Raw genomic sequence first — 24,565 nt, 5'->3', positions numbered from 1 at the left:
CTTTCCACCTTGCTTATTTAACCCTTTAAGACCTACCATAGAACCAAGTCCGCCAGAGCTTGTATTATATTTTATACATGCTGTAGTGCCTATTTTTGGGAGCATTTCAAGTTGCTATACATAAATACAACCATTATAGCCCAAATTTTAATAATATGTCTGCATTAAGTGCATAGTAATTACATAAATTGCAAAAAAGTGCAATAAACTACAAAAAAATTGAAAATTGTTTTTGTTTTTTTTAACATATATTCCTAGTTAGAGAAATTTAAGAGGCTTATCCCTCAAAACTGTAAATACAAAAAAGTTGCACAAAATAATTTCCCACCACAGGAAATTTATTTTGAGTGTCTTCATAGTTTTATTTTTGAAATACACCAATTTTTATATACTGCAGGAAAAACGAAAATAAATATTATAATCAAATTTGCAAAAAAACAGCATGTGCATCAAAATAAACTATTTCCAGCAGTGCAATATGAGTCCTAAGCATCCCAGAAACGACACAGAAAGTCATAAAGTCAAACATAACCTTTAAAGACACCAGTATGCTTGTATAGGCCCTGAAGGTAAACAACTACATTTCCGTGTCATGACGTCACTTCCGGTTTCGGGCAGGTCATGGCGGACATGCGATAGTTCGCGCTGGCGTCTATTCCAACGTAGGAAGAGTTACGAACAGCTGATCGGATCAGCAAAGTGTGTTTCTGGAATATTATGTTTTTGTTGCTGCAAGTGCTTTTTATGCAATTTTTGCAAAGCCATATGTGGAAGGAAACCGTGACCTAGCACAAGCTGATGGCATGAGATGTAAGTACAACTCCTCCGGTTTCATATGCAAAAAAAATTATTGCGGTAGCTTATGTGGTTGCAGTGCTACCGGGATTTAAAAATAGTTACGCAAAACCGACCGGCTTTAAAGGGTAAAAACTTCCTCTCACAGAAAGAAGGCAGGGGTTGCTGTAGTTGCATGTTTCATTGTAACATAACATAAAACAACAGAGAAACAACTGTTAACTTGTGGTGTACATTACAAAAAAAAAAACAATAATTAGTTTAAGGCCTAGTAACGTTTTAATTGTCTAGTTACTCGTCACACGTGTCTTTACTTTTAATCAAGGGTTGTTTTCATCTTCACGTTTCTTTATTACCATTGGACTGCTGGAGCATTGTTCTGAGATAAATTTTTGTAGATCTCTTGGTTTGATATTGAATTTAAGTTTGTAGCGGGCAAGAAGGATGAAGGTCTAACAAAGTAGGGTCTGCTCAGTTCCACAGAAGGGCACGTTTCTGCACAGAGGTGTGTCTGTTATTTTATGGTTGTGTTTTTGTATTAGCCCTCAGTACCTGAACCAGCAAATATCTGCCAAGTTATTCTTGGCAGGTCTTGGCTCCAAATAAACACTTAAAGCTGATATCTATACTTTGATCAGTGCTGTTTTTCTCTGCATTGGCAGTACAGGTGTTTATCATTAGCTATTAAGAAGAAGGTAACGCAGTAGATTGTGTGATTTACAGGAAAAATGGCAAATTGCATCACGCAGGGTGACATTTGTCCTTTTTGTATAAACTTTTATAAACAATTTGTCACCAGAGCTCTGTTTCTTTTGGCCTGATTTATGGTACATTGCAGCAGACACGCAATCAGTGCTGAGCTGCATCACATTTGATGCGTATTATTGACTTTTGAGGCTGTTATTTTAGTCCTGATAAGTTCCAGGTATTTACACAAACTGTATTTCCAACAATATCACTGCTTCTTTGTACAGCTTGTATAGTCTGAGAGATCTTTGCCCGACGCTGGTGTTACAACGAGTGTTTGCATTGGAATTTTGCCCAGTGTGGACCTCCATCCTTCGTGCTTGCTCCACACATTAATGGGCCATGAGGTCCCTGTGCTGTTGGTCCCTGTGGGCCCTGTCAGGAGTAACCAGCCATCCAACCAGTGAGTGCTCCTCAGCAAGCCTCATTAACCCTATCAACCCCCTGCCCCAAACACACACACACACACACCCCTCTTCCAAACACCCCTCCATCAGTGACTCACACGTGCTATGACTCAACACCCGCAGCTGAAGGTTGTGCCCGACCACCACAACCACCATCCATCCCGCTCAACCGCGCCGACCAAGATAATAGGACTCAGTCTAACTTCAGTGACAGGGTTTAATCTGATTCAAGCTCAAGTTCTGCAAAAACAATTATTCAATAGCAACTTGTTACGTAAGAGAGATAATATCACCCTCTTACCTTGGGACAGATTAGTTTTGGATGGCATTGTCTGTACCACTTAGGGGCACAAAGAGAGGCTGAATCTACAGGGAGTGCAGAATTATTAGGCAAGTTGTATTTTTGAGGAATAATTTTATTATTGAACAACAACCATGTTCTCAATGAACCCAAAAAACTCATTAATATCAAAGCTGAATGTTTTTGGAAGTAGTTTTTAGTTTGTTTTTAGTTTTAGCTATTTTAGGGGGATATCTGTGTGTGCAGGTGACTATTACTGTGCATAATTATTAGGCAACTTAACAAAAAACAAATATATACCCATTTCAATTATTTATTTTTACCAGTGAAACCAATATAACATCTCCACATTCACAAATATACATTTCTGACATTCAAAAACAAAACAAAAACAAATCAGCGACCAATATAGCCACCTTTCTTTGCAAGGACACTCAAAAGCCTGCCATCCATGGATTCTGTCAGTGTTTTGATCTGTTCACCATCAACATTGCGTGCAGCAGCAACCACAGCCTCCCAGACACTGTTCAGAGAGGTGTACTGTTTTCCCTCCTTGTAAATCTCACATTTGATGATGGACCACAGGTTCTCAATGGGGTTCAGATCAGGTGAACAAGGAGGCCATGTCATTAGTTTTTCTTCTTTTATACCCTTTCTTGCCAGCCACGCTGTGGAGTACTTGGACGCGTGTGATGGAGCATTGTCCTGCATGAGAATCATGTTTTTCTTGAAGGATGCAGACTTCTTCCTGTACCACTGCTTGAAGAAGGTGTCTTCCAGAAACTGGCAGTAGGACTGGGAGTTGAGCTTGACTCCATCCTCAACCCGAAAAGGCCCCACAAGCTCATCTTTGATGATACCAGCCCAAACCAGTACTCCACCTCCACCTTGCTGGCGTCTGAGTCGGACTGGAGCTCTCTGCCCTTTACCAATCCAGCCACGGGCCCATCCATCTGGCCCATCAAGACTCACTCTCATTTCATCAGTCCATAAAACCTTAGAAAAACCAGTCTTGAGATATTTCTTGGCCCAGTCTTGACAGTTTCAGCTTGTGTGTCTTGTTCAGTGGTGGTCGTCTTTCAGCCTTTCTTACCTTGGCCATGTCTCTGAGTATTGCACACCTTGTGCTTTTGGGCACTCCAGTGATGTTGCAGCTCTGAAATATGGCCAAACTGGTGGCAAGTGGCATCTTGGCAGCTGCACGCTTGACTTTTCTCAGTTCATGGGCAGTTATTTTGCGCCTTGGTTTTTCCACACGCTTCTTGCGACCCTGTTGACTATTTTGAATGAAACGCTTGATTGTTCGATGATCACGCTTCAGAAGCTTTGCAATTTTGAGACTGCTGCATCCCTCTGCAAGATATCTCACTATTTTTGACTTTTCTGAGCCTGTCAAGTCCTTCTTTTGACCCATTTTGCAAAAGGAAAGGACGTTGCCTAATAATTATGCACACCTGATATAGGGTGTTGATGTCATTAGACCACACCCCTTCTCATTACAGAGATGCACATCACCTAATATGCTTAATTGGTAGTAGGCTTTCGAGCCTATACAGCTTGGAGTAAGACAACATGCATGAAGAGGATGATGTGGACAAAATACTCATTTGCCTAATAATTCTGCACTCCCTGTAGGCTTTGTGGCTATAATTCATTTCAGTTAATTTCAATTTATATTGTGCCAAATTGCCAGCTTCATAATTTTATTCTTGGACTCTCTTAGAGTAGTAAAGTAATGAATCACATTTCAAAATAATCCTTATCCTCGACCTCGGAGCAGCCCGTCAGGCAGAACCCGCATGTCGATGCTTCAACTACAGCGGGTGTACCTGAAGTGTGTGGGAGTGTAATTGCTGGTATATTCATCATCAGGAACAATAAACACTCACTCATAAGGCAAGCTAGCCAAGCCTTGATTAGCAGTTAGGTTGGACTAGTTAGCTCCCTCTTACTAACTTTGTTCATATAGAGCAGGCTTATTACTAAAGCAAAGATCAATGCCTCTTAGATTTTGATGCTGAGCTACACAAAAAAGCCCACCGCTCTCCCATGATATTTTCATAATGTGATGTGATTGGCTGAACTTTTTAGTGTGAGCAGTAGGGATGGGTATCGTTTAGGTTTTATCCGATACCGGTGCCAAATCGGTACTTTTGAAACGGTGCCGGTGCTCAAACGGTGCTCAAACCGGTGCTTAAAGAATGGAGAACACAAAATTGGTCCAAAAATCTCTCATGTTCAGCTGGTTTTTTGTAAAAAGATAACAATGTTAGCCTTTTCTGAAGCTATGGGGCATATATGGTATCACTCTTGGCTGGAAGCAGTGCTTAAACAATGGAAAAAACACAAACTTTGTCCTAAACCTCCCATGTTTAACTGTTTTCCACTTTTTCTTTGGTCATTTTAGCCTTTTTGGCCAGGGTGAAGGGAGTATCTGCCATCAAACAAGAAGACAGCCGCATGTAGCTATGATGATGTTTACTAGTTCACCTTACATGCATTAATGTAATAACGTGGTTAGCCTACTCAACGTAAATTACACACGAACATTAAGCTACTCACGCAGAGAAGAACAGCTGCTGCTGCATCATCATCCTCATAATTTCTGCTACACTGGCAGGGTTAGGGGCCAGGACTCTCCTCTTCGGGGTTTTTGGGGGATATTGCTAACTCCGGGTCAGATAACAGGCAACCCACGCACAGTAGATGCGCTCGGTGTGAGGTCTCGCAGCAAGCTATCATACGGCGCATTTCTGGGCTTTTTAAAAAAAACGCTATGCGTCGCCAGGTGTTTCATCGGATTCGAGGTGTTACCTCCTTTGACCTATCACAGTATCAGCTTAAAGCACTTGTTGCAGGCTGCTGAGTTTGCATATTTTGCTGTGAAGTACAGCCAGACTTTTGACCGCTTCGCCTTGGGCATTTTTAATCTGTAGCTCTGCTCTAAAAGAACGTACGTACCTGGCCCCGCCTACTATCCTCGGAAACGTAAAATGATTGGCTAGAAGTGTATCACAGCTCAGGAAAAAAAAGCACCGAAATAAAGCACCGAAATGTGCGCTGCTTTTCGGTCTGGTTACTACCGTTTATGTCAGAACCGGTGCCATCATGGCACCGGACACCGGTACTCATCCCTAGTGAGCAGTGCAAGCATAGTGTATGACATCACTCCATTCACACCGACTGAGAAGTGAGAGCACTAAAGCCTGAATAATGTACATTTAGAGGTTGACTGAATTCCTCCTATTTGAAAGAAGCTGTTTTAGCTCATGCTCCTTTAACTCTTTCCCCCATAAAGACAACATTTTATGACCTCCCTTGCACCCGTAATGACAAGGTTTTATCCTCAGCATATATTGATAAAGACATGGTTTTCACGACAACTAGGATAGTTTCCAGGCTTTTCCAAAGGTAGCTGCATAGATCGAGACAACCCTCACTAACCAGACTGAGTCATTTTGTTCAATTACCAGGCCTGAAATATATCAGAAAACATAAGAGAATGGGACACAATAGAGAACAAAATAGTTCTTAGTGCTTGGAAGTAGTGCAAAGAAAAGACTTGGTCTACATAGAGTCTGTGTGTGATTGGCCAAAGTGATGGGGGTTACTCATACCATGGCTCGGATTGGTGAGGTAGGTGAGCAGGGGTGGGGTGTTGGGGGAGAGTGTTTAATGGCATTCTGAATGGCCCAGGGACAGAAGCTGTTTGAGAGATAAATAAAGAAAAAAAAAATAAGACAAAGACAATTTTACAAAAAAATTGTATGTGTTTAAACGTAGGACAATAACATTTTTAGGCTCATCAGAGATGGTTGAACAGATAATACTCTAAAAACTTTGATGATTTGAGATGGAATGACCCCATTAAATATTAGGGAGAACCCATCTGTGAGATCATAGAGATCCAAGACCAGAATACTACCTGAAAACTGAGCCTTAAAGAGTTGTTATGCTTAGTATTACCATCTACCATTGTAACATTATACATTTTAAAGAAAATTAGGAAAAGCAGAATAGTCATTTGCTCAGTCAGGGGATTATTAAAGTTGTTGCCATCTTTCTCTCAAAGTGCTTGAACTAATTAATTGACTGACTCATGGTTTTTGGCTGTAAGGGGATTATATTCCTCAGTCAACCTTCCAGCATGTTTGCGCATGTACAGTATCTGCATTATGTTCATGCGGCCATGACTAATTTTAACCCACCACATATCATCCACTTTTTTCAGATGTTGTTTTACTTCGTGTGTAAAATGTCATAAATATTGAAAATTTTCCAAATTCTTTCTTTTTCCAACCAAAACCCAGAGAGAGTCAAACTGGAAAAGATTTAGCCACATAGTATTTGAAAAGGTAACCTAAAAAATGAAAATATTTGTTTAAATCTTGATCCATTAATCAGCTTAAAAACCACCAAAATATTAAACATCACATTAGTACCACTATATATCGTAGAAACACCTGAAGATGTGCTGGTGTTGATGATGTTGTCCCTACAATGGTGTCAACAACAGCGTTGCTACAGCATCGTCACTGGAACTGACTGATCACGTTTTGCAATGTCATAGCTTTGCCGATTGGGAAGAAACACCACACGTGGGAGAATTTTGCTTTCAGGGCTTTCTGCCTGAAAGCCAAGCCAGAAAGGCTTTTTAATACATGGGTAAGATTGTGAAAGAGTCTATTTTAATGCAAACCCATGAACTTTTCCTAAACAAATCCAAGTAGTATTCGTGCTTAAGCCTAACCAAGCAGTTTTTTTTTTTTTTTACCTAAACCTAACCATACTCATTTGGCAACAGATTTTTTTTAAATAATAAGTCCAGTAAGTCTAAAAATAAAAACTCCACACTCACTTTTAGATTCACATGGGACACAAAACCCAGACTCATTGGTAAAAGTCCCATGTTTGATCCCTTCACACACAGCTTTGTCTTTATGTGGACTTTGTCACTTTACATCATTAGCTGTAGTTTCTGTGAGATTTTTAGTTTTTATTAGTTTCTCACCAAATGCCAACTGGGAGAGCCTCCAGCCACCGGTGACACTCGCAGTTGTAGCCATGAGAGCATGTCCCATGCTGGGGGTGCTTTAGAGATGATGCAACATGTGGAGTTGAGACTCTCACCACCAAATAATATCTCCTGTTAACTGTACATTGGTTATTAATGGTTTAATAGATGATTGTTGTGTACAGTAGGTGGGTACTTACTTTGTATCTTGTATACAGCTCTTTATTTTATACCTTTGAGGACTCATTTGGAGTTGGGTATCCTACCCAAAGAGCACTCAGGCTTGTGGAACTGGAGATTGAGCCACCAGCCTTATGGTAAGACAGCAACGTGCTCTACTTCCTGAGCCACAACTGCCTAAACTGATCTGATAATAAGTGTACATGAAGTACATAACAGTTATGCAATAGCAGCTATGCAGTGAAGGAAAGATCTAGAAAATACCTTCATGATAAGAATCCACATCCACAACTCACACTGTTATATTCACAAGGAAAACGAGAACATCAGATCATCAACTGACTGTTGTTATTGGACTTTGCTGTACATTAAGGTGTACAGTAGGGCATAGAAATGGGGCTATGACATATATCTTGTACTTTTCATACTCAAAAAATGGTTCTTTTGCTCATTAATCACACTTCTTGTCAAAGAATCTGGGCTACCATCATATTTTAGCCCTGTAATAGACTGGTCCAAACTGTGCCCCACCTTTCTCCTTATGATTAACTATTTAAGTGGATGAAAATGTGTGGATAGAGCCTAACAGGTTCGTCTTTAATTTTTGGTTTAGTTTTGGTTGGTTATAAAAACCTTGAGCTACAGTTCTTTCACTACAGTATTAATAGTTGAAAAGCTGATATGCTGTTGTTATTGTGTTATAGCATATGCAGTATAACACTCTGTGGTCCACATATTGACACCTGTGAATGACCAAATCGAAAGCTTTGAAAGCTACTGACTTGCAGGCACCTGTTTGAAACACAGCAGGAAGTGGCAAGACCATCCTAGAGTCTGTCACTATCTTATAAATTCCTGGCAGCATGATTAAAAAGTGTGATTTGGTAGGTTGCCATGGGTGCTCAGTTTGGATCCAGGTAATCCAACAGCTCACCAAACCATCAGCTGAGCTGTACATCCCTCTGAGGCTTCCTCTGCCTCAGATTTGGACCAGACCGTAACAGGGGAGTTACCTGATGGAAACTTTACTTTAAGTCTTATTTCTTTGAGAACATTTTCCATCAACCACCAAGGTATACCATAGCTTCACTGGTGCAGAGACCCTGCAGCCCTGCCTGTATTGCTTAATTGTGCAGTTTCTCTAACCAAGAAAGTAAGGAAGTATATTGTTCACATATGCATCAAATGGGGCCTCACAGGAAAATGAACCCAGGATGTATGTCATATCATATATCATCATCACACGGCATCTGCCATGCGGTTTTAACACACGGCAGATGCCATGTGGGCTTATCGCATTTTGTTTGTGATAAACCCACACGGCATCTGCAAATGGAATTTGAAGTACATTTTTAGCAGCATGTGCACATGCATGTGTGGGATCACGAAAGAACATAAATATTTAGGTTTAATTTTTCATGTTTTTGGAATCAGTGAAGTCATTGTTCCCTGGGCAGGGAAGCCCGCTCTTTTCCGGGCAAACTCTAGTGTTACCAGAAAGTTTTTCTCTTCCCAGCTGGTCTCGGTCGTCAGCCAGGCGCTCTTAGTCGCTCAGGAGCCACAGAGCCTGAGCTGTCCTTCTGAGGGCCCAGCGCCAAACCCTGAGCCCAGATCCATTTTTCACCCTCTTGTTGCTCTTGCTGTAGATATAACACCTGGTGGTGATGACAGCTACTGACAGTCTAAATCTATTATCAAGACTTCCAGTTTAACAGCATCACCAATCTGCTGCTTCGTTTAGCTTCCTTGGTCAACACCTCTATGCTAATTTTAAACTGCCTATTTTCCAGCCCTTTTTTCCCTTTTCCAGTATAGCAGTTTTCATCCTCTTTTGCACTAAAACACAGCAGATGCAGTGAAAGGCCCGCTATAAAATAAATAATCATTTTGAACCGTGAATCATCCAAAGCTACTCTTTAAGAATCCAGGAATAAAAACATGGAACTGGAAATGAGCAGATGAGGTCCCCTTTAAGGGTCATTAACTTCCACTTACACCCACCATAAATTAGCTTTGAACTGGTTAAAAGCAAATATATTAAAGGCCAATAAAAGGGATGTGAGCATCGTTAGTTTTAGTGAAACCAAAAAGCATTTTATCATTCATCAGGCCATCAAAAGAGTTGCACGTGTGCAGATCCCGCAGGAAATTGAACCTCATAGCTGAAGAAAAGAAAAACAAAAAACATCAACAGTCACTTCAGAGGTCAATAAGAAATATCAGATACCTGAAAAACTGAACACTAATATGGGCAAATATAGGTAATAGTTATATGTCTATTATTTTTATTATTTTTATCTGTGTAAAAGTCACTTTTTCAAGAGTGACCTGATGAAAAGATCTTTTAACAATGACAAACGTAAACAGTCACACAAATACAATGACACACAGTACAAGCGACCGCAGACCACGGAAAAAGACGTTTGTTATGGCCAGTAAAATAAATAGTGGTTTACTCCATGCAGCGAAAGTAAGGTGCAAACAAACTCAGTGACATTGAGCGGCTTCAACCAAGGTCATGTGACATAACTGCTGATGACGCAAGGTAGGTTCAACTTTTCATGCCAAGAGTTTGATGAACTACCAATGGGTGCAGCTGGTTGGCAAATGAGGGGACAGTAAATGCGTTTAATGGTTACCTGAACAACCAGAGCCTTTAAATTTGCTCACAGTAACTAATTCTGACTGCAGTACTTTTGAGCACCTGTATTTTTTGCAGCAGAGCTTTTTGGGGGGCAAATATGTGGAAAATATAGTAAGAGTGATGGTCATGTTGATTATGGTTTTTACACTACAGCCGTAAAAGCCTCATGGGGTTTTGCCATCACTCTGCTGGGCGGGCGGGTGGGCAGGCAGCGTGGACATCCAAGTTTATGAATGCAATAACTTGAGAATGAGGTGACGTAGGAGTTTCAAATTCATACCACACGGGTATGAGTCTCAGTGACTTTGACCTTAAGGTGTGTCACAGGTCAACGATTGTTACACAGGTGTAAGACTCTATGGAGAAGAACTGGACTGAGGATATGAGAAAGGTGTGAGTGTTGATTTATGGGGCTGCTTTTGTTAAACCTTCATGATAATTATGAGGAGATGCTTAAATTCACGGGGTAGATTTTTGAACTTAAATGGCTGCAGTTACACTGGGATCCGATGACTTTGAAAGTCTGAATTTTTCCAAATGGCGCCCAGCCGAGTTCATTGTTTTATTTCAACATGTTTGTCCTTACAACACATCCACATAAAGTTCACAAGTATCCAGATTATGATATCTTGGCGTCTGCTGCAGTTCCATTATTTTTTTATGTTTCTTGTGGATGTGCAATAGCAAATCTACTAACTGCCAGCAAACTGTGAGCAAGAATATATAATTTGCTGTAGGAAACATCCCTCCAGCCACAGCCCTTGATGCTCTGCCAGGCTCTTCCTACCTTTCCTCTCCCAGTCAGCTAGCTCCAACCGTGGGCCCCAAACCTGGACTTGCACACCCGAGCTCACCTCTAGCGCCAGTCCTTGTCGCTCTCCAAAGCCCTGCTCATCTATTTTTAGCTGTGCTGCGCCTCATGCCGGCGTGGCTCCACTGTTTGCCTAGTGTGTGGTGTTGTGACAAGGGCCCGCATGGGAGCCGTAATGATACAGTGTCTCTGTCTGCCTCCCGGTGCTCAGATAGAGATTGTTTAAACAGTATCCTGAGCCGGGGACGGGTCCCATGACAACTCCATAAATATTTACCAGCAGCAGCCACGCCGCTTCACTTGAGGAAAGCTTGTCTGCAGGCTACCTCTGCAATGTTTTTCTTTTGCCCCGTTTTTCCATTGTCGCTCGAAACTGTAGTGTGTGTTGTTTTGGTGATTTCCTTTAGATGTTGTTGATGCCTTTTTTTCCCTTCTTTTGAGAAAAGTGTTTTTAGTAGTGGCTGGGTTTTTTTCCGCCTTTACACGTCATCATCCTGCTGGAATGTCAGGATGTCCTGTATGTTAGCGCTACGCTGGATGTACACACGTTGGCCTCTGTGGTAAACACATTAAAAGAAACACTGCGGTCCAGTTCACTCAAGTTCAGCCTTACAGCTTGAAACTTTGTTGCCTATGTTACAAATACTTCTTCACTAAACACCTACAAATTAAAAGCATTTCACCAATGAACTGCTGCAGTCAGCCCTGTCAGGATGCGTCACACAAAAGTTATTTACAAGGGATTGCAAACTGTGGCGGTGTCCACAAGTGAAAGTTGGAGATACATTTGAGAGCAAGTGCTCATGTATGCTCATTAGTGGTTGTTTCTTTGGGTTACTTAAACTTGTCTGGTGTGTGAAGGAAGCTAAAATCATGTTACAAGCTGCAGCTTGCATGTTTAAGGGTTGGAGTAACAAAGCCAGAGACGCTAAAAGTTCCTTTGCTACTATTACTCCTGCTGCTACTAGTGTCAGTTTTTTGCTTAGATTTAAGTGATTGTGCGGTATTTATTGCTTTTTAATGAGTTACCCGTCACGGTTCGAGTCACGTTAATTTATTTAAATGTTTAGAAAGTGCTGGATACTGCAGGAAACTGCTAGAATATTATGTAAGAAATAATTATAGGCTGTATTGTTGGTGCTGGTTTCACGTCATGCTTTCATAATTTGTCATAATGATTGTGGTTTGAAAAAAAAAGTCAGTGTAATTAATCCTGCAGAAATCCTGAGCACAAATAAACAGAGGAACAAATTCTTAATAAACTGGTTAAATGGATAGCTTAGAGTTTATTTCTCTCACTCTCTCATAGATGATGGAAAGATCTTTCACGGCAGCGGAGTCGGAGATGCTTTTGGTCCTCGCTGCTTCAAAGGTGACATCATGGGCTGCGGCATCATGTTCCCACGAGACTACATCCTGGACGGGGAAGGTGAGAGGAAAGCTGCAATTACACTGTCACTCATTAAAGAGGTTTGTTTGTCCTGAACACACCTCCGTGATTGTATCGATGCCGTCATCTAAGCTGGTTATTTAAATAAACTAGTGAAACAATTGCTTGACAGTATTTCTTAAGGGCAAGAATCAGGCGTGCAGAAGGCGACTGGTTCACAGTCGTGTACCTGTTCCAGTCTTAAACATTCCAATTTCGTGCATTTTTTAGGTAACAGAATGCACGAACAAATGCACTTATTGCCACTACAGAATCAGGTCTGTTTTTGATGTTTTAAGGCAGCGGTCCCCAACCTTTTTTGCGCCACTGACCGGTTTATGCCCTACAATATTTTCACGGACCGGCCTTTAAGGTGTCACGGATAAATACAACAAAATAAAACTAGTACCGGTACCGAAAAAAAGAAGATTTATTCATAACACACGTGAAAAGACCCAGGAAAACCGAGTTAACGATAAAAACGATAACAAAATAACGCTGAAAACCGATAAAAACCCTGAAAACCATACATTTCACACCTGAGCCTCTACTCTCGTGGCCCGGTACCAAACGACTCACGGACCGGTACCGGTCCGCGGCCCGGGGGTTGGGGACCGCTGCTTTAAGGGGCTCAGGATCTCAGCCAGTTAGTGTAACTGTTTGGCAGACAGAGATTCATGTTGACTGAATCTTTTAATGATATTATGAACTGCTGCTGATGAAATCCCATATTAGATTATTTTCCCACACAGGTTTGAATGGTGAACCCCTCTTTGTGTCTGTTTTTGCACCCTATCACATCAATTGAATTTCAAACATTATAAGATTTCTGCTGTTATTCGTTTTACAACTTCTATATTTTGTTATATTCTCAGTTCTTCTTACTGTACCATTTTCATGTAAAAAATATCAAATTATTATTTTTTCTAAACTTTGCATTTAATTTTTATTTACATTTTGTTCAGTTTCCCAGGATTTTTGTATTTACTGCTATTAAGGAATGTGCTGCACGTGAAAGAAATAATGTTCAAACTTACAAGTGGCCTCAGACAGCAGCTTATGTCATCTAACCATATCTGTCTCATCACACTGTGTTACCTGACCTTAGGTTTTATTAGGGAATGACTGTGAAGTACAGCAAGCTGCAGCCTCTTCTTAACCCCACAGTGTGTGCTTTGTCGTCAGGGGACACAGATGACTGGGATCGACTGGACATCCGCCCAGGTCACGCCAGCGTCCAGAATGTTCTGTACCTGAATGACGACGAGGAGGAGGAGGAGGGGGAGGATGGAGAGGAGGCGGGAGAACAGGAACAGGAGGGCAGGAAGGTCACGGTGAGGAACAGTTTTAAACACAACACAACCTTGTTTAATTTTTGCTGTATATATGTAAGGTGAGGTATGTGTGTTCAGGGTCTTTGGCCTGGGGCGGGGGGGATATTCAGTGCTGCCCTTGGTTAATGAACCCCAGTGATACTTCTTGTGAAGAACAGATAGAATAGCAGAGCTCTGTGCTGATGCAGGTGCAACAAAAACCTTTCGCGGTTTTTTCCGGTACCTTTTGGAGCAGTTTAAGTAGTAACATCCCCGAGGATTGTGCCGAGGTTTTGGTGATTGAAGTGTTTTTAGAGCTCTTCTTTGAGGAGTCTTGATGCATGCTCAATCATCCAGGTAAGGGAATCCCAAAAATTGATTCTGTTCATCTGGAAGTAGCGTTTGCAGTGGGAGAAATGTTTTATCACTCATTCAGTCTGAGCTGACTGCAGGTTTCCCCAACCTTATAAACAGTACATTTGCTCAATGACTGAAACTAGCACCACTGACGAAGAATGGGCTGACACTGAAGAAGTCACTTGGATGAGTGACGAAATGTTTCTCCTACGTCCAGATGAACAGAATCAAGTTTTTGGGATCTTTGAGGAGCACTTCTCGTGCTCTGGTTTCTCCGACTATTGACTAACATGCTAGGTTAAAGCTGCCTCTATCAGCCCATTAAATTCTTGCAAAAGAGATTATTAATCCAAAGAGTTTCACTTCCTGGTTAAACAAATAATAAATGAAGTACAGGTCAAGACCTTTGCACATAGACATTAACTAGCTTGATTTGAGCCTGCAATTCAATGGAACAACGGGCTCATTTAGTGCTATTATAGTTTTTCGCTTCACTTTAATAAACAATCAATAAACATTTCATATTACGTTCTTACAAATATTGCAATTTACCCTTTTTACTTTTATCTCACATCCATGCGTGTACTTGTACAGAGTATATTTTCCACTTTCTTTTTCCACTTCTGTATTTTCTTCTCAAGTTTGCTCTTAAATGCCCTAAAGTGTTAAATTGAACTTGTTTATACCTGCAGACATCCTTAAGTACAGTAATGGAAGATGACCGTGGGTGCTGGGAGGAGTTTTTAGATCATGAGCTCTGCTGCAAAAGCTTGGTATTGTGCCTGTGATTGCCTGAGCATTCATGCTGCTATACATGATTTATCACAGCTATGATGTTTTCCACTTGCCAGCAAGAACCATAGAAGTCTGAACAAGTATCCAAAGTCAGCATTGTTGCAGTAAGATCTAAATTAATGTTGATTCTGGGAATTAAGAAGGCGGTATATACTTGTTTGCGTCTGATTTCACATGTCAACCAGCCACTATGGGAAACCAACTGAATGTGTAAATGTGAACACTGAGGTGGTGACCATCTTTGAGATAACGCATGACCTCTCACTAGCTAGACTTGTGGCAGGACTTCCTGTCCCAAATTCCTTTTGTAAGTGCAGATCCCGAGTCATAAAAATCGATCTTTTGGCAGCATGACGAGAGGCAGAGAGAGCTGCGGCAGATAGTTTGGCTCCAAATGGATTACATGAAGACGCAGAAAATGCTGAGACAAACTAAAACTTCAGAAGAGTTGTGACAAACTCTCCAAGATGCTAGAGGAACAACCGACCCTCTTATGCACTGAAAAATGCTTGTCTATATTGAAAATAACTGATTATGAATTAGATGGTGGCCACTGCAAATATTGATTTTCTTTTTTCTATTTACAAGAAACCGAGGTACTTAAAATCCTCCAGTCGGAAAGCAACTCGTCCACGACCCGGGCACTTCATCCTTTTTCCGGCTGAGGAAAAGGCTAGGTAGTGACCGAAAGAATGAGATGGTGGATACAAGTTGCGGAAATAGGCTTTCTTCTTAGGTTGGTTGGCCTATCTCTTAGAGATGGGGTAAGGAGTTTAGACATGCAAGCAGAGAGAGGCTAAGAATAGAACCGCTACTCCTAAACATCAAAAGGACTCAGTTGAGGTCGTTTGGGCATGTCCTGCCTGGAGAAGGCCCGGGTTAGACCAAGGGCACGCTTGAAAGATTAGCTGGGCTTCTGTGCTCAGGCTGCTCCCCCTTTGACCCGGGCCCCTAATAAGTGTGGACGGGTGTGCGTAGTGCAATTCCTTTAAAGTAAATTGGCTCTTGTTCTCCAAAAACCATGAAAGGTCAGTAAAATGAAAGCTTTTCTCAACTCTGAGGCGAGTGATTGAGCTGCCTCCTGTGGGGTTCCCTTATTCTTCGCCGCCTTCTTCTTCCCCAGCCTTTTCTTTATTGCCACCTTCCTCGCCACGACCTTCTTTGTCTTCTTTTGGTGCATTGCTGCCTCCTCTTCTTTGGTGGTTGTCACCAAAAATGAAGGATTCTCCACTTCTCTGCTATTTTGAGGTTGCTCAGTATTACAGATCTTCCTGAACCACTGCCGCCCTGCCAAAGTTATTATGGTTCAACTAAACTACTAAACTAGACCATTGAAAAAAAATAAACTGAAACAGTTTTGTGAACTTGAAAATACAAATAAAAAAAAAACTAAAATTATAGAGGAAATATTCTGGGATTTCTGATTTTTGTTATTACAAACTAATTAGGGATGGATGGATCTTGTGATTGAGGCTTTGGATGTCTATAAGACAGATCTTCACTGGTTTTCTTAAATATACAAAACTATAATAACTCTGCCGTCCACTTCAGTAGACTTTCTACATTATTGTGTTTTTGACCTAATCTCTCTTTCCATAACATTTCTTTCTTTTCTTTAATGAATTTGCTTCATAATGAAAAACATGCTTTATTGATGTTTTATCATGAATAAAGTAGTCTCTATGTCCAATCCAGAGTCTGCTAATTACGAGTTTGACTCTTCTATTGATCACTATGTTTCTTGATATTACAAAAATTTTATTTTGCACTGAATATAAATTCCTCCCTGTTGTACTGCTGTCCCAGTTAAGTTGACACTCTCCATCTTTATCCTTATGGATAATTTAATATTTAATTCTGTGTGAGCTTTTTTGATCGTGACTTTTACCAGTTTGTTCGACCTCTCGTTGCCCGGAATCCACACATGTGCTGGAACCCACATAAGTGCTATTCCCTTCCTGTGTCCTTGGCACCGGAGCGCTCCCCTCCCTGGCCTTAAGTACTCTGGCCTAATTGCTGAGGAGAATCAGCTACACAGAAAGGTGGCACCTAAGGCTGGGAAGAGTTGAAGACACACCCACAAAGGCACAATCACAGCAGCCCCTGCTCGAGCCGTATCAGTTAGGTTTTTTAAAAAAAAAGGTAAAAATGGCAGCTGCCACTTCTTTAAAGAGCTGCTTGCTTGCTTAGCTGACTTTTCCCTGGTGAATAGTCTGAACATCATATGTGCTACAGACACAAAATATGCTTCCAATTGAAATATATCCAGAGTCACAAAAAATGAGTATTCAAGTCCATGAAAATAACATATAGATTGCTTTTTATTGTGTGTGTGCGACTTCTTTACATTTTGCTATCAGCCCTGGCGGCCCTGCTTGCCATCTGGGAATCACTCTAATTTAGCATAAATCAGTGGCTCTCAGTTTTTGGGTAGCGGACAATGAGATGGAAAAAAAGGAGGTGAAACAAGGGGGAATAAATACGTGGAGCGGTGGGGGAAGTGAACTAGTGATTGAGACCACAAAAATTTCAGCAAAGTGTTTAACAAACCCATAAAGCAAATGAGAATTAAGACTACACAAACTTCTTTTTGCCACTAGAAGAGTCACCACCTGCTGGCCACTGGAAAGAATGCAAGTTTATTTAAATATACATTAGGTTCACTTTTCAGACCCTCAGGCTATTCTTGTCTCCGTATAATAATTGAATACAGCTTTGGAGAATTTTCTTTAAGTAACCGAGGCACAAATCATGTGTAGTGTTTTGGATTGTTGATTGTTGGTGAACTCTTATAAACAGACATTTCTGTGCATATTTTGTTAAAACCTACCCCGAGGACTTCAGCGTGTATATCCGTGAAGCTTAAAAAATGCAGAGCAGGTTTACATATTATAAGAGTTAAAGCATATATATGTCCTGTATTTTTTTCTCGAATATAATCCTCCTCGTCTCCTCTGCCCTTCACTCTCCTGTTCGTGACTCAATGTCCCATTTTATGTGGGATTGATACAGAAAAAATGTCCCACATTTTGATTGGTTCTATTTTTAAAAGGTTGAACACATTTTACTAGAAATGGGTGGCGCAAAGACGACTAAGAGACAGAAAAGACCCAGAAATACACTCATCTGCCACTTTGTTGCGTAAATCTTGTCAGGTTGTCCTTTCAAAGCTGCCCCAATTCTTCATGCATTCCTGGGAGATGTTGGTCCATACAGACATGATAACGTCACGCAGATGCTGCAGTTTTGTTTGGTTGCACATCCATGATGCGAATCTCCCATTCTACCACATCTCAAATGTGCTGTATTGGATTGAGAACTGGTGACTGTGGAGGCCATCTGAGTACAGTGAACTCATTGTCCCGAGCTTTGTAATACATCATCCTGCAGGAAGTAGACGCAGACGATGGGTACGCTGTGGTCATGATGGAATGCAACAACGTTCAGGTCGGCTGTGGTGTCTCCACCATTACACCATCAGCCTGAACCGCTGATAAGAGGCAGGATTGATTTCATGTTGCTTTTGCCAAATTCTGACCCATCCATCCAAATGCAGAAATCAAGGCTCATCAGACCAGGTGATGTTTCTGTTGTCTACTTTTTGTGAGCCTGTGTGAACTGTTGCCTTAGATTCCTGTTCTCAGTTGACAGGAGTACACCCTGCGTGGTCTTCTGCTGCTGTAGCAAAACAGCTTAAGGATCAGTATGTTGCACGATCAGAAATGGTACTAACAAGTGATTATTTAAAGTTGCTGTTGCTATCTTATGAGCTCAAAGGAGTTTGTTAATTCCCCTCTCACATCTTGCAACAGCAAGGCTTTTTCATCAAGATAAATGATGCTCACTTCAAGGAGGAGCATCACTATGGCATAAATGCAAGTCTGTTAAATAGTTAAAGCATCTAATATGTCAGTTTTTGTTTCTGGGTACAAACGTTTACGTTTTCCCCTGTATCCAAAGAATTTTTATTTTTTTGTTAGACTCGTTGTCTTTTTTAATAAGGATTACCAAAGGTTTATTAAACCTAGCAACAATCATGATGTGTAAACATCTGGTCAGCGGTGTAAGGTGGTGCATGGAGGAGATGTATGTGCAAAACCAAATCAAGAAAACAGTGGTGCTGCGGCAGTAGACGGCGCAGACACCGTCACAGGAGCGGAGACGAGGTGTGATTTGAGCCCTGAGCACTTGCCAGGTGTTCCTCATTTCCTGTAGTCTCCACCATCACACAAGAAACTCCTGCAAAAAGCCCTGGAACCATAACACTCAGCACGTCTCACGTTGTCCCACCAAAACGTCCTCTATGTCCCTCGTTTGTGTTGCATGAATCTGGCTGCTCAACCTCTAACCTGCGACTCCATCTCAGTACACCATCTCGATGATGGTCGTGTTCTGTTTTGGTTCCTCTCCCCTCTGAGCGCATCTAAGGAATTAAGACATCCTTCAGGATGAGATTATAGAGAAATGATGGCACATTGGTGCTTTCCTTGCTGCATTAGCGCCACCTGTTGATCAGTCGAGCAGTGTGAACCAAGAGAGAACCGTTAGAAAACATTCCTGAGGAGAAAAATATCTCTCCTCAGCGTTCAAAAAACTCCTCGAGGTACCTTTAACCTATTTATTTTCTGGCAGCTCTTCACGGAGCGCACTTCGCAGCGGGATCTCGGTCATTATTTTATATTACTTACAACAGCAGAAACCGCAGCGACTTGCCTCACAATGATTACTTTCATATTCGTGTGTAACACGGCTCCTGTGGGAGCCATCGCCGCGGCCTGCATATTGCAACCCACACGCGTGCGCCCTCTCACCACGCCTCACTGTAATGTGCACCCAGCAGCTCTCTGTACACTCTAACCATCTAACCACTTCATGTTCCAACTGTTGTTTTTTTTTTATTGTTTTAATTACTGCAGTTCTTTACTCTGTCTTGACTCGTAGCTGCTCGGCTCGCTCGCCTGCACCGTTGTGCAAGCGGAGGCCGAGAGGTCACCGAGCGGGTGTGAGCACGGAAAACGCAAGTGGGTGAGAATAGAACGGCGTAATCCATGGATCTGTCAGTGTTTACTCAGCAGGACACGTTTAAGTCTCAATGCACCGCTCCTTAACGTTACACTGCACCGCCACGCCGCTGTTGTTCAGGCTAACGAAGTATGTTTCCCTCAGCCTTCATCTCTAATTAAATAGGCTAAGCCGTTCTTTTTCGAGTGGGTGGTACAGTAAATGTTTGATATGTGACTCAGTCTGATTTTTAGAAGACGCAAACTCGCCAGTACTTTGCTTGTTGGTTTAGTGTTTCGGTATTTGCTCTCAGACTTGGAAAGAAGCCCTCGGTATTAGGATTGAAAAGCATGTTGATGTTCTTTTGAGAGCAGCTGGATAATGTTTGATCGCTTGCTGATTTAGTAGAGACATGTACTGTAAACACTGACCCCCCCCCCCCAATCGAGAATCCAGACATTACCCTGTCACCCATTTGTTTAACGATATTTCCTAACTGCACATAATTCCTGTTTACAACTGGCACGCTGAGTGCTCTCAAATTTTAGTATCGGCGATTATGTGAAGACTTTCCTTTCACGACCAATTATTCGAGCGCTCCATCAGCAAAAGGCTCACGTGTGTGTGTGTTTTAACTGTTTGATGCCCTGCAGGTGTTTTTCACGAGGAATGGGAAGCTCATGGGCCGGAGGGAGATGGTCGTCCCTCCTGGGGGCCTGTACCCCACCGTGGGGATGCTGAGCAGCGGCGAGAAGGTGAAGGTGGACCTGCATCCCCTCAGCGGATGAGCCTGGGACTCGTGACGCCTTGCAAACAGCCGACTGCGCTGTAGAGCTCACAAACGGTAGCCTAGCATGCTACTAACACTCGCCAGAACGCACTCACTTCAGCTGCACTCATGCACATCGCTGTCGTCTTCCTTCCCCGACTTTTATTTATAAGACTTGTACATTTCACAGCCGTCACGGCAGACGGCCAGCCTCGTGGCTGTAAAGAAGCAGTGACAGGTCCTACGTGGGCTGTGTAGGTTACAGAGTACTTGCTGCAGGAATACACGGCTGCACCTCAAAGCGAGAAACTCCAGAGAGACATTTAACTGTTAATTCTATGCAATCTGCACTGCTGTCGTCCTCTCCTCTAACCTCCTCCTGCATGCAGTGTGTGTCTGTAATACTGAGCTGTTAAATCCCTCTCATGAGGTCTGGCACACTTAGTTTATTTCATTTGTCACAACCCCAAGCAAAGCAGAGCAAGGCCAACAGTTGTGCCGAGTCAGAGCTCGTTCGCAGTTTATGTGTCAGGGAATAGACACCCCCCCTCCTCTTCACCTCCTCTCTCCTTGCCACTCTCCTTTTCTTTGTGTCTCTCACTCTCTTTCCCAACCTCTCCTCATCCTCTCTCTGGGTGAGGGTGCCCTCCTCTGAGCGATCGGAGACCTGCTGTTGCCCCACCTCGCTCGCTGCTCTCCCAGAGCTGGCTGCAAGTCAGCAGTGGATCTGTCTCAGACGTGCATTAACATTCATTTTTTTTGCTTTTTGTTTTTTTGAATCTGGATTATTGCAAGTACGGTAAACACAACCAAACATAAGACGCTGCCACTGAGCAGCACAGACGTTTCCTCAGAGCGGACGAAGAGCTTTGTGAGTGTTTTGTAGTGAGATTACAAATGAAAATATATATAAAAAAACATGTCAGGTATATTTTCTATGAGGAATCTGTGAAATATACTTTTCAGTTTATCTTCTATGTCAGAAGTTCAGGGAATGCGATTTGTTGCACTTATGTGAAAGGGAAGCTGTTAAGGGAACACATGCACACAGCGGGTGGACAAAATAACAGAAATAAACAGTGAAATGCTGCCTGATGCGACACAACACACTACAGCCATAACAATAACCGCAAACCTAACAATAACCACAAATAAAACACCTCTGAAAGGAAAAGCCAACTCTGCAAACCTCACACACAAGCATCAGGCGCAGGGCTGTTGGATTCGATTGCATCACACTGTACTGTAATGTAATATTTTTGTACTCCTTCTGCATGTTTGCCCACTACATGAAGAATTATTCAGCATCTTCATTTTCTTTCCCTCAAAGTTTTGAGTGATATCTTTCGAAACAATCTGCTAGTTTCTCTCCCTTTGTGATGTAATATTAACTATATTGATGTTTATTTGCCGTTTGTGCGACATGTCAGAAGAAAAATGTTTTGTCTTTGTGTTTGTGGCCACCAGCACTTTAACGATGTGTTTGTGTGACTGTGCAGAGAGCAGAAGCAGCACCGGGAGTCTGTGTCACAAAGTTCGATTCGATCACTTTTTCTAATTTTGCGCATCCAAATAGTTTTTTTCCCCTTCCAGTCACCATCTAGCAATGTAATTGAATTAAATTGCTATTAAATGTAATTTAATTTCTATCCTGCTAGTAAAAAAAACCCGAAGCAGCAGCTTGCATCAGTTTCTCAGTTGCTCAGAGGGAGAAAAGGTCGCACTTCAGCAATATTTTTCAAGTGATAGAAGGCAGATGTGGTGGCAGACCCGACAGAGCACTAAAGTTAAAATCTGAGTGAAAGATCACTCCTGGCATTTCTTTCTTGACGGCTTGGTGCAAATCCAGGAGAATTCACTTTTGCAATCAGTTTTTGCCTCGAAGCTTTAAAAGTGTTTGTTTATCCACACACTGAATCTCTCAGACATCATAAGAAAAGAAGGGTGATGTCAACGGTTTGTCTCAGTTTATCTACTTGATAACGAAATCCTACAGTAGGAATTGAAAGAAATGAGTCAGCACAACCCTTTGAGGTTAAATTGTAAGAAAGAAATGTGTAAAATTACAGAAAAGAATGTCCTGTAATTAAAAAACAAAACAAAAGAAGTTTTATGTAATTTAATTGTTTATCTATCAGTTAATTACTTTGATGTAGTATGAATGGCTGTGAGGGAGGTCTTTATCAGTCGTAAAAGTCTGAAAACAAAAAAGAAAAAAAGGATATATAGTCCAAAACTTTTATCCTCCACTTCTTCCAAAGAAGTACAGACGGCCAGATTGGAGTTTTTGCCAGGCCGAATCTGGCCCCCGGACCTTATGTTTGACTGGATTAGTAAGCGCTGGCTATCCAAAGAGAACGGGACCCAGGTTAAGTTGCACTTTGGGACACAGACTCCGGAGCTGAAGCAATCTGTCGAGTTTGTCGGAGCTGGTTTCCACACATTTCTAATTTATGGTTAAAGGGAGAAAAGTCATCATTGTTATTCTGTATCAGCCAAATCAAACCGAATTCCTCTGCATCTTCCTATTACAACATCTGCATCCCTGTAAAATAAACATTCCTCTGCGCCTTCATAAAAGGCGCAAGCAGCAGGTTTCTTTAGCATGTACACAAAATCATCCACAGGTCACTGCAGACGGTGATGCTAGAAATCTAATGTGATGTAAAACTAATACACAGGGTTACCTATTAAATCACATCTGCTGGAGAGTGCGTGTTTGTATTTAGTCGTCACGTGTTTGTTTGTTTTAGAGCCAATGATATAAAAATGTAATCAGATATTTGTTTTTTCCTTCACATGCAGGGCTGGATAGAGACTTATAACTAAAAACTGTAAAGCTAGACAGCGCAAAGATACAAATGAGACACCGATGTGGGCGATGTTAGCCACATCTCCGTCCAGGGTTTTGAAGTCGCTTATACTGACGTTTACTCAGTTCATCAGTTTACAAAAAAAGTTATGCGGTTCAACCAAATTAGAGCTAAATGCAGTGAGAGTTTTTGTAGCGTCTCCAAACGTGTTCACCAAGAATTTATGTACCAGTTTAAAAAATAAAAAATTCTTTGCCTTGTTGAATTGCACTATAATGGCCTTGTTCAAACATGTTTAAACGTCAATAAAAGTTTCAGTAATGTAACAAAGTGATTGTTTTGATTTCTCCGTGGTGGTGGTCCATAAGTGGATTTGGTGTCACTCTCAGGTAAGTCAGTGTTTAATGAACAAGGGTAAAAATGTAAAATGTTAGTGTTACAATGAAGGGAAATGTCCTGTCCTGCAAGTAATTTTACTTTATTTTTAAGTATTTTTATATTATGCTTCCTGAAAATGTTTTTTTGTATTGCAAAGCTTTAATTACTTATTTGAAATATAAATCTAAAACATTATGTTGTAGTATTTTAGCTGCAGCTCCATTATTACAGTGATATACACGTTATATACATGAATCAGTAATTATTACTCCAGTAATATAATGTTTAGTCCTGTTAAAGAAGCTCTCACGTGAATCTTGTGGAGGACGTTTTCTTTTTGTCGTTCGTTTGCAGACCTGCTGCTGTGCTCGGGATCTCTGTCGGCCCCGTTTTGGCCCAGCTTTAGCTGTTGGACTGATCTCCTCACATTCGACTCTAGAATATTTTGGTACACAGAGGAGTTCATGGTCGACTCGATGACTGCGAGGTGCCCAGGTCCTGTGGCTGCAAACCAAGCCCAAACCGCCACGCTGACAGCTGGTATGAGTTTGTGCTGATATGCCATGTTTGGTTTTTGCCAAATGGGCACTGAGCATTATGGCCAAACATCTCCACTTTGGTCTCTAAAGAGGCATTGTTCCAGAAGTCTCCACTAAGCCGTGCTGCCGTGTTCTTTTTTTCCTCCTGGCAGCCACACTTGTAGCTTTTGCTTTTTCAGTTTTCTGCTCCTGGGAAGATTGACAGCAGTCTTGAATGTTTTTCACTTGTTTCTCAGCATAAGATGATGCACTTCAGATTGTTTGGTCAAGTG

At 41.6% G+C, this 24,565-nt stretch overlaps 1 protein-coding gene across 3 annotated transcripts in view; it reads left to right on the top strand.

The window, feature by feature from the left end:
• The window catches only part of spryd3 (SPRY domain containing 3), a 75,743-nt gene extending 52,041 nt beyond the window's left edge, over positions 1 to 23,702 (top strand). For all 3 annotated transcript variants that reach the window (XM_040038205.1, XM_040038203.1, XM_040038204.1), the window contains 3 exons: positions 12,209 to 12,328; positions 13,514 to 13,662; positions 20,448 to 23,702. In XM_040038205.1, coding sequence (XP_039894139.1) covers positions 12,209 to 12,328; positions 13,514 to 13,662; positions 20,448 to 20,582 — 404 coding nt within the window. In that variant the 3' untranslated portion in view covers positions 20,583 to 23,702. The remainder of the gene's footprint in view (positions 1 to 12,208; positions 12,329 to 13,513; positions 13,663 to 20,447) is intronic.
• The last annotated feature ends 863 nt before the right edge of the window (positions 23,703 to 24,565 follow it).

The sequence above is a fragment of the Simochromis diagramma genome, unplaced genomic scaffold (genome assembly GCF_900408965.1).
Source record: "Simochromis diagramma unplaced genomic scaffold, fSimDia1.1 OVJJ01000061.1, whole genome shotgun sequence".
Classification (NCBI taxonomy): Eukaryota; Metazoa; Chordata; class Actinopteri; order Cichliformes; family Cichlidae; genus Simochromis; species Simochromis diagramma.
The sequence above is the reverse complement of the archived record's forward strand: the minus strand, read 5'-3'. Positions and strand labels throughout refer to the sequence as shown.